This window comes from Etheostoma cragini, chromosome 19, assembly GCF_013103735.1.
Source record: "Etheostoma cragini isolate CJK2018 chromosome 19, CSU_Ecrag_1.0, whole genome shotgun sequence".
In the NCBI taxonomy this organism is placed as follows: Eukaryota; Metazoa; Chordata; class Actinopteri; order Perciformes; family Percidae; genus Etheostoma; species Etheostoma cragini.
The window spans coordinates 749,495-760,129 of record NC_048425.1 but is presented as its reverse complement, the minus strand read 5'-3'; the positions used below and the strand labels follow the sequence as shown (position 1 = coordinate 760,129).

The window sequence follows — 10,635 nt, the reverse complement described above, 5'->3', positions numbered from 1 at the left end:
CTCACGCTTGGATCGAGACATCTATGAAATCTGCTATCAGGGCTGCTACCAACATTAACAAAGAGTCAGCTACAACTCAACACCATGACGAGCTCTAGGGTCTTATATGTAATGGCATCAGACTGGTGGGTTTTGGCAGTGAAAGATGGCTTGATGTTGCCAGGCAAAAGTATGATCAAAAGTCACTTATGAACGCAGTGTTTTGAGCAATGACTGTCTACGACAACAATCTGTGCACCATGAATGTTTTTTACAAGCTTAATCCATCTATGCATTGCAAGCATAGCCGAGAACCGTTTTTGTTTAGATTCAATAACAGCAAATAACAATTTCTTGTTTTGGTTTATCCGATGCCAATTTGAAAACAAAAACTGACGAAGCATGTAGATTTTGTTTTTATTTTCATTCACATGAAAATTGTCATGAGCTCGGTATTATTTTCTGACTTGCATAGATTTTTTTGCTTTGCAAGAAAAAAGATGACTTGGGTCTTGTGTTGAAATTTTGTTGATTGATATTGTAGCCTTTTATCTCTACTTGCACTATTTTTTGTGTTTGTTCTTGGATTCATATTTTGCTTTTACCTCTGTTTTTGTTTGGTTATTTAATGAACATTGTTAGAAGTGCCAGAGGCCTAAGACTTTCATTGCCAACTACTACTTCTGTCATTGTTGTGCACATGACCAATAAAGAAAATCAAACCATGACTTTGTTAAATTATCGTCATAATGTAAGAAATAAGTTAGGGGTGGCGTTATAGTCTCTAGAAAACTGATGTCTTCTTAGTAATAGTGTAAAAAAACTAGTCAGGTTGTCTTTAAAGGTCCCCTTTTTATATTTTTGATATAATTGTGTCTCACTGCTGGAAAAAAACGCTTTACAGTTTGGTGTGTAGGTGCCCCATAATTAATGATAAATATTTGATATCTGTCTTTCTCTTGTATGTATTTTGACATATCTCCCTTATTGATTAATTACTGGCTATAACTCTTACTGTTGCCGCTGTTCGTCACTGTTTGCTTTGAGGAAATATTCTGGGTAAGATGCCAGCGTGTCCTGTTACGAACTGAGCTGAGTGGGCTGATCACAGGACAACAAACAACCTCCACAACCATCTGTGTTGACCGCAGAAGTTATTCAACTCTGACCTGACCTTTCAGATGTTTCCTGATGACTCAGGTTCCAGCTTTAAATGAGCTGAAGGCATTGTTAGAGAAGCATTCAGCGAGTCTTCGCAGAGAGTGAGGACGACAGAAACAAAGATGAAGCGACTCGGCATACTCGTTTGTCTGGGTTTGATTTGTGTGGTTTCAACTCTGGTAATATTTAACACACAAACATTTTACAAGCTGAAGCACTGACACAAAACTGCATTTTGAAATGTCTATCAACTGTTTGTGTTATTTTGAAAATGTAGTAGTTTAAATCATTGCCTTCTGTGTGTTAATTTTTATTTTCTGCCTGTTTAGCTGTATTTGTCAATAAGATACAAAATTATTCATCTAAGGGAAATTGGCACATATGTATGTTTGTGTGTGTGTGTGTGTGTGTGTGTATGTATGTATGTATGTATGTATGTATGTATATATATATATATATATATACATACATATAATCTGCAATATTTTCAAACCTAATATTCATAGCATATTGTGTTTATATCGTATGAAGTGGTTAAATCTTGGTTCTGATGATGTCACTCCTAATCAACAACCCCGCCAATTTTACGATATCCAAACGGCCAATGTTAGGGTTAGTATAGCCTGGGTACTGTATGTTGATCTTGCTTTGTACTTAAGGCCTCAGGTGGTCCACTCATCTGAATTTTAAGGGTAACTAGTCCAGAACTGAGCGTATACCTATAGGACAAATGGTCACCATCAGATTGCATCCACTTAAATTTCTGGTTTTGCTACTGAGCCACTCAGCTTATTTTTCTGTCACATTATGGAAAGGATCCCACAGAGAAAAACTTTTTTGTTATAAAGTAAGATCCTTTTTATTTAACCAGAAACAGTTCTGAAATCACCATCACCAAACCCACCAGACTCCATTTAAATAAACAGAACTTTAGCTGTATAGTGCCAGCATATTTTCACATATAAATTGGGGAATTAAAGGAGAGTATTTCAAACAAACCAGAGTAGTGATTGTTGGAACAGTGGAAAGGAGAGCAAGAAGGCTTTTGATTGTTTTGTTTCTGATGACTTTGAATAAAGTGTTATACTATAAATTACGGATTATTTACATGAAATCCAGTGGGTTTGGCAATAGTGGTTTTGTGGCTGTTTCTGTTTGAACTTAAAGGATCTTACTCTATGACAAAAATGTCTATCTCTATCTCTGTAGGGATCCTTTCCATAATGTTGTCAGACACTTGGAATTATAATCTGAGCATTTCAGTGGCTAAAACGGCACTTCTGGTGGACAGACAGTGAACGCTTAACGCTAAAGCCCTAAACGGTGTCCTGTACCCCTCCCACGATAGAGCGGGGGGGGGAGATGCTATGAAATGCTTGTGCATGAGCAATGATTGGCACGCAGTTAGACCCGCCCCTGGCCCTGATTGGTACATCTGAACAGGGATCAGTGGATTTTTGCCCTTACACTACAGGCTGTAGGTGGTGTCAGAGGAGACTGACTTTTTTTTTCTTAAATGACCTGCTTCATGTAGTTCTACTGGAACGTAGGGTCACTTTCAGCAAATGTGACAGAAAGTTAGTTTCATAAGGGTTACCTACTGCACCCTTAACGTTAAATTGCAGCTTGTTTCGCTCCTACTACCTGCAGCAATCTTGCACATCAGTCACTTAAACATTAAAAAAAATCTAAAAAACATGGTCCAGGTTTAAAACTACAGACGTTAACCTTTAAGGTTGTGTCACCACATTTTTTCTTATTTTCCAAAAACTTCATAACTCTCACCTATGCTTAATCAGTGAAAGGAATAGCTGAAAGTTCACCACATAAGTCACACAAAGTATCCTTGGGCTAGGAATAACGTAGATATCATCACTTTTTTGTTGCCATAACACCCACAAAAACACACATTACACTGTCTACCATGCACACTTAAGTTCAAGTAATTGTTTCTCTCTTAGGCACAGACGGACCAGTTGATCCCAGTAGAGGAAGGCTCCAGCTCATCCCCAGCAGCCATCTCCAAGGTCCCAGGTACATCCTCAACCCATTATAACTTCCAACTCATCAAGTACTTACCATTGGTCAGTGGCCCTTAGTGTCAGGTACACCGGTCGGAAGAGAAAAACAAGGCATGAACAAACAAAAGCAATAAATAAATGCTAAAGTTGTAAGGTCACATAGAAGCTAAGTAAATAAGTAAATTTGAGGCCAAAAAAGTATAGTTGCTCTCCAACCTTTATACTCTTCTGTAAGTAATTCGTTCTACTTCAAATAGTGTTGCAATGTGTATTTGAGTAGGTGTTTCTGGGCAATGGAGTGCACTACCACCCTTATCTGCTAAGCCCACAGTGGCTTTCAGACAAGATGCTGTTCCTGGGTGCTTGCATCACACTAACCACACATGTTGTAGCACAGAGCTCCCATGTTACCATGATTCTGTGAAAATCATGACGTTACCATCCATAATACATTTACAAGTGGGGATCTGCAGCGGAATATCATCTATTTGTTTTCTAAAGATGTTGAGACTTACATTGGCAATGAAAAAGCTGCGTAGTAATAACAGCCGCTAAGGACGTTGCCTTAGCCTACCGTTGGCCCTCCTCTCTTTCCCTCACTTTGTTTACGTCTTAAGCTGGCATGCATGCACTCCAGTCATAATAATACTTTGTTTGCATTTCTAAATGTACATTTGTTAAGCACCATTCAATTAAAATAGGACTGTTAAATAAAATAAAACAGCACATTGTAGTTTCTGTATTTATTACCAAAGCATTTATCAGTGAAACGGTTAATATAGGGGAATTGTGAAAAATTGGGTTGCTTTTGGATTTAAGTTGAACGCCCTTACATTTCCTGCCTGTGCCCCTAGAAATTTTTTTTTAGGGGCTACCATGGTCCTAATAATAATAAAAAAAAAAAAAAAAAGTCTGGATCCCTGGAGTGGTTGTATAATAACAGGAACCAAGCAATCGTCCCGTTCTGAACAGGCACAAGCTCCAAAAGGGCACTGTAACTCAGAATGGGCAAAAAATATAAAATCTTTTTCTTTGTCTGTGTGGGCAACAAAACAATGTAAAAATACAAACAATTTAAAATACAAATTTAGCAATAGAGCAAGCAAACTATCAAAACAGTAGAATTACGTCAACCTGACCTGACCTCACCTGTGTGTTGCCCTCTCTTTGTTTTTTTTATCCAGACGAATACATCCTGAGGACCAATCTGGCTGAGTGTCTGGAGGACAACGACTATGACGAGCTGCTGCAGACTGTTAAAACTGGTCTTCCTAAAATAAATACTACCCATCATGTTGTTATTGTCGGAGCTGGCATGGCTGGACTGACGGCTGCCAAGTTACTGCAAGACGCAGGACACAAGGTACTGTACATGCAATAGGTTTATATGCTTTAATAAAAAACCAAGACACAAAAAAAATCTTCTCTACTGTCCACTGATTGACCACCTAGGGAGCCCTAGCAATTTTTCAAGCAAGAAGCAACCCGCAAATATCTTTAAAGGGCTCAGTTGGTAGAGCGGACGCCCATGTATAGATTTGCTCCTCGATGCAGCAGGCCTGGGTTTGACTCTTTGATGCATGCCGTTTCCCCCCTCTCACCCCCCTTTCATGTCTTCAGCTGTCCTGTTAAGGCCAAAAATGCCCCCGCCAAAAAAAAAATCCAAACAAATGAACCAGAAAAAGGTTTTTGGGGGTTATACATACGTGATTAAAAAGGCATATATTAAAAGATAGATTTCTGGATTTTTATTAATATCAGATCACTCTAAACAAATCGATTTTAATTCAAGATTTGAGTAATAGTATGTCGAAAAAAGTGATAAAAGGCTTAGTAGCCTATAGTATGTCAAAAGAAGTGACAAATAATTCATAGTATAGTATGTTGAAAAGGTGGTTAAAAAGTCATGGTATAGTATGTCTAAAACATCATAATATAGTGTTGAAAAAAGTAATAAAAGTCATAGTATAGTAAATTGAAAAAAGTGAAACGGTGACTACAGTTTTTATTATGACAAATACTACTACTACATTTGCTGCTAGAAGCAGAATCAGCAGCATTGATAGGTACACAATCTTGGGTGTAGGAGAATTTGCAGTTGTAGTAATAGTACTACGTTTACAACCTTACATGTCTGGCCTTTCTCGTATCCATCTGTTCTGACAAGGTAACCATATTAGAGTCTAGCGGTCGTGTTGGGGGACGGGTGGAGACCTACAGGAATGAGAAAGAGGGCTGGTATGCTGAACTGGGAGCCATGAGGATCCCAAGTGCTCACCAGTAAGTTTAAGTCTTTACTTTCTTTAGAAGGGAAATTTACATATAAATATGCCTGCAGCCACATCCGCTCTCAGATTAACATGCTTGTGTAAAAGGGGGGCTTTTGAATCTACCAGCTTGTTTTTTTGCAAGGAAACCACCTAGACCTGGATACTACCAGACTATTTAAAAACACTAAAGCAAAGCTAAAAATGGAACTACAATCCAACCTTTTCAAGAGCAGTAAGGCGGCATCCGTGTCTGACCTCAGTTACCATTTAACCAATGGTTATCAGTGTTAGTCTTTGCTGTAGGCCACTTTATTTTCTGGACTTTAGTCCTTGCTAAACATGTAGGTCTTTTCTTAACTGTATAATCAAAGAATGGGACACTTCGTGGTCGCCTCCTTGGGTTTCAGCAGTCCTCTTTGTCTCTAGAGCTGAACGCTTCGATCTTCACAGAGTTGTGTGGAGCTTATAGTCTGATTTGGTGATGGCTTAAATGTAACAACTTAAAATAATTGTGCATATACATTTTAAGCTATTGTAAAGGTAAAGGTGTTACAACTTGTACAGTAGAATTGACTAATAAACTAAAATAGCAGATTTAACTCAAAACAGGACTTCATAGCAGATAAATTGTTTTTTCAGGCCTGTGAAAGTTTCCATTGTGTGACTGCCTTATTTATTTCTCTAAATGAAATGTAGACAAAACAGTTAAGACTGTTACATTTGCAACCAATAAAAGTCTTGCTTGTCTTGAATGTCAGAGTGATTATTTGTGTACTGTCTTGGCTTACACGGTAAAGTTAACTGACACTATCTACTCTTTCAATAGAATCGTCCACTGGTTTGTTAAGACACTGAACGTCACGCTGAATAAATTCACAATGGATGATCCCAACACCTTTTACTTGGTTAATGGGTTGTTGAAGAAGACAAGCGCAGTGCAAAATGACCCTGATGTTCTGAAGTACAACGTGGACAAAAGTGAGAAAGGGAAGTCAGCCGATGAACTGCTCGATAGCGCTTTGCAGAAGGTACGTTACCAGAAGACAGAAAGGAGAAATTGATTGCAATTTTCCCAAATTGACACATCCTTGTGACTTTGCTTGCATCACTAACAAGCAGGGCTGGACTGGGGTGAAAAATCAGCCCTCGACTTGTGAGACCTAGACCAGCCCACCACAATTGGACTGACGCCACCCGTCCTTGCAGTCCCCTTTCACACATGCATACCAGCAAGGTTCAAGATTAGCACCATCTACTAGCCAAATCCTGTTAAATATGCAAGTGGCTGGATGACTTGATTGACTCACCAGCCAAAAAAGTAAAATTATAACATTCGTTATAACTATTTAGCTGGTGGTCAAAAAGTAAGTGTTGAACTATGCATACCGGCCCCTAATACTCTCACTCACATCCGAGTGGAAGGCTAAGTAAGAGAGCATGATAATGTACTCATTGAGTTAAAAAGGCTGCAACGCTATCGAGATGTCTTGTATGACAAGTTATAAGTTTGTAAATTAAGCTAAAGCTGCATTTTGCAAACCGTATGTAACACTTGTGTTACTGTGACATGTTGAGTATATTAGACAGCTAAAAAACTGTCTTTGCAAGTGCCTTTGCATGTTAATACATAACTAACATGTCTAGCTAACTTCTCCCCTCTGATAGACAAGGGTGCTAAAATCATCGTTTGACATGCTTAAATCTTTGTTGTGTTTTTAGTGAGCTACTGGCACTTTGTGCGTTGATTTAAGCAAATGCAATTGTATATGTTGCAAAGCAGTTCATCATTGACATAGAATTATTAATATAAAACATGGTGCAACATAGCTAAAAGTATCTCTTCCTTCATGTTTCAGGACTCAGTCATTACTGACAACATGGTTTGTAATTGATAAATGCCTCACAAGGTATTGCTTAACACATGCACTGCCAGGCAATTTATGCCAAAATTACCCAAATTGGTCAGAGATGGCTCTGTGTGGGCCCCAACCTCCAAGAGCTTTTAGTAGTTTGCTTTGTGTCAGGTGCCGCCTTTTTACACACGGTTAAATTACACTTACATGGATCGAATACCAATGTCACATATCAAATCTTGTCTTTTAACACAATGGTGGTAAGACCTTTATCAATAGATGATTCAGTTGATGCAAGTGTCTTTTTCTTTTTCTTAGGTGAAAGATGAAGTGACTGCTAATGGCTGCTTGTCTGCGCTGAAAAAATATGACCGTTATTCCGTGAAGGTAAAACATAATGACATGAATTGTTGTAAATTGAGAAAAGTGAGTAAATTGCTGCAGATATTTTAGTGCATTACACATAGCATCAAATTGGGGTGTCATTTCCAATGGTTTGCCATTTTCAAACAAACAAGTGGTAGCTGAAACTTTCCACCAACTGCTCAAGTACATTTATAATTCTTGATGTTTAAAACTTGAATTATGGAAAACATTCCATCAAGAAACTTTGTTTGAGCCACTACAACTGCACAACATGGAACTTGTTTATGTTTAACAGGACTATCTGGTACAAGAAGGAAATCTGAGTTCAGAAGCGATAAGGATGATAGGGGACCTGCTTAACCAAAAGAGCCTCATGTACACAGCGCTGACGGAGATGGTCTACGACCAGAGTAACATCAATGACAACACTAAGTAAGACCTACATATTCAACTACTCAAAATGGGAATAGCTTTTTTTCAAAATGTATTTTGGCCCTGAACCATATATTGCTTTATAAACCAACAGGAGTATTTTGATATCAACACTAGTCTCTCACAGCCAGACCGTTCTCCAATCTCTCTGCTTTGATTTAACCACACCTCTATATGAGGAGGATTTTAGTGGAGCTGTCATTGTGGACTACTCTCAGTGCCTCCACCAATAGATATATAGATATAGATAGATATACTGTGTATATATATATATATATATATATATGTATATATATATATATGTATATATATATATATATATATATATATATATATATATATATAGATGTGTATATATATATAGATGTGTATATAGCAATTGTAAGCCACTTTGGATAAAATTGTCAGCTAAATGACATGTAATGTAACGCCAGGGCTCGGGTCCGCACGTGCACATATTCCACCAAATTACACACTATTTTGTAAAAGCATTATTATTGTATCCTGGGCTCACTGCTGTCCAAGATAATTGTCATTGGATTAAAGAAATACAAACAACCCAGAGGTTGTTTTTTTTTCCTTTAGGGTGTAAAAATTATGAGTTAAGACAAACTTTTCTCCACAGCAAAAGCCAGCATACTTCTGGCTTTGTAAGACTAGCTCAAAATGAATGCATGGACGTTTTTCCCAATCATGCTAAGATACAAATTATTTTCTTAAAATATTCTAAATAGAATATAGGAAATAAAAAGCTCTTTCGATGCTACATACTCCACTGTGCTTACCAGTAACGCCCTACCTTTGTTGAACCTGGGCAGGTATACTCTACAGAGGATATATGAAAACATACTTTGGTTGATGGAAATAATTTTAGATTGTCTTTGATTTGTGGAATGATAGAAGTTGGCTATCCAGTTAAAACCCAACCTTGACTCTGATGCTAGCGGCCTGAACCTAGTCCCTATAGACATGAATGAATGAATGAATTCAGAAAATAGTTCCTAATCAATTAAATATTGCACTATAAATGTTTTTTGCTAAACCACAGCACATTGCATATTTGCACTTGTCGCTACAATAATATATTTAACTTAATTTATTTGTCTTTTTGTATTGAAGTTACACAGAAGTGACTGGTGGATCGGACCTTTTCCCTAAAGCTCTTCGTAATGTCCTCAAGGTCCCTATTCTCCTCAACTCCAAGGTCATACGCATCAGACCAGAAAATAGAGGTGTAATAGTATCGTACCAGCAAGGCCAACAGCCTCATGTTAATATTCTTCCCGCTGATGTTGTCCTGGTAACAACCACAGCCAAAGCAGCCCTCTTCATTGACTTTGATCCACCTCTCTCCATCAGAAAGATGGAGGCACTGAGGGCAGTCCACTATGAAAGCTCCACTAAAATCCTCCTCACCTTCAGCGAGAAGTTCTGGGAGAAGGACCGCATCCGAGGAGGAAAGAGCATCACCGACGGAGCCTCTCGTTTCATCTACTACCCCAGCCACAGTTTCCCAACCAATAAGACCATCGGCGTCCTCCTGGCCTCCTACACCTGGTCTGACGACTCCCTCCTCTTCTTAGGTGCGAGCGATGAAGACCTGAAAGAGCTGGCTCTGAGAGATTTGGCAAAGATCCACGGTGATGGGGTCAAATCTCTCTGCACAGGGGTGGTGGTGAAGAGGTGGAGCGCGGATCCTCACAGCTTGGGCGCCTTCGCTCTCTTCACACCCTACCAACATTTAGAGTACTCTAAAGAGCTCTTCAGACATGAAGGCAGGGTACACTTTGCTGGTGAACACACAGCCGTCCCTCACGGTTGGATCGAGACATCTATGAAATCTGCGATCAGGGCTGCTACCAACATTAACAAAGAGACAGCTACAACTCAACACCATGAAGAGCCCTAGGGTAATCATAATATTGTAGTAATGAAATATCTGTCTCAATTGTTAGTGTAGTTCCGGATGTATAGAGGTAAAATCAAGCAAAAGTGTAGCACTTTTGCTTAGTAATTACACTACTTGCCTTAGGAGTAAGACTCATCGTGATTGTCCTTCCACAGTGCAGCTCTTATCTCCATCAAACTGTTGCATTGACATTGAATAATGTCTTGATGTAGCTAGGCAAAAGTATTAACAGAAATGTACCACTAATGTTCAAAAACCTTGATGTCTATGTTATAATTTCTGTGTGTGATTAAATAAAGCTTTGTCAATTTCAAACCTGACCTTAAGATAAACTCCAACACGCTTTGCATGCGTCCAGCTCGGCTCATATCGTAGCGTTCTGTTTTAGAGCATACTGTAATATTTCACCGATAATACGACTGGAAAGAATATTGTTTAATAAAGAAATGAATACCATGATAACAGCTAAATAAATGTTGAGAGATGTAGCGTTACAATTTAAAAATATCAACAAACAACAAAGCAATACAGCTTCCCTTGAAGCAATAGACCGAAATAATAACATCAAAAGAAATATGTGTAAAACATGAAAAGGTCTCGTGAATAAATGTTGAATAAAACCAGAGGTTATTTGGCTAAAAATA

General features: G+C 38.4%; 2 protein-coding genes across 2 annotated transcripts in view; both read left to right on the top strand.

The window, feature by feature from the left end:
• The window catches only part of LOC117962122 (L-amino-acid oxidase-like), a 24,838-nt gene extending 14,632 nt beyond the window's left edge, over positions 1–10,206 (top strand). Inside the window, exon 9 of the mRNA XM_034901234.1 lies at positions 10,002–10,206. The gene's annotated coding sequence lies outside the window, so the exon portion shown is untranslated. The remainder of the gene's footprint in view (positions 1–10,001) is intronic.
• LOC117962121 (L-amino-acid oxidase-like) lies at positions 1,057–10,187 on the top strand. Its single transcript, XM_034901232.1, has 8 exons — positions 1,057–1,319; positions 3,102–3,174; positions 4,346–4,524; positions 5,329–5,441; positions 6,258–6,459; positions 7,603–7,671; positions 7,946–8,082; positions 9,202–10,187. The coding sequence occupies exons 1-8, from the start codon at positions 1,263–1,265 to the stop codon at positions 9,989–9,991; spliced, it is 1,620 nt and encodes a 539-aa protein (XP_034757123.1). The 5' UTR covers positions 1,057–1,262; the 3' UTR covers positions 9,992–10,187.
• Positions 10,207–10,635: the final 429 nt, after the last annotated feature.

Excerpts from the sequence above, each read along its gene's own strand:
- LOC117962121 (XM_034901232.1), top strand. The coding sequence starts at position 1,263 with ATGAAGCGACTCGGCATACTCGTTTGTCTGGGTTTGATTTGTGTGGTT. Across the intron at positions 1,320-3,101 it reads TTTGTGTGGTTTCAACTCTG|GCACAGACGGACCAGTTGAT; the intron begins GTAATATTTAAC and ends TTTCTCTCTTAG. Across the intron at positions 6,460-7,602 it reads TCGATAGCGCTTTGCAGAAG|GTGAAAGATGAAGTGACTGC; the intron begins GTACGTTACCAG and ends TCTTTTTCTTAG.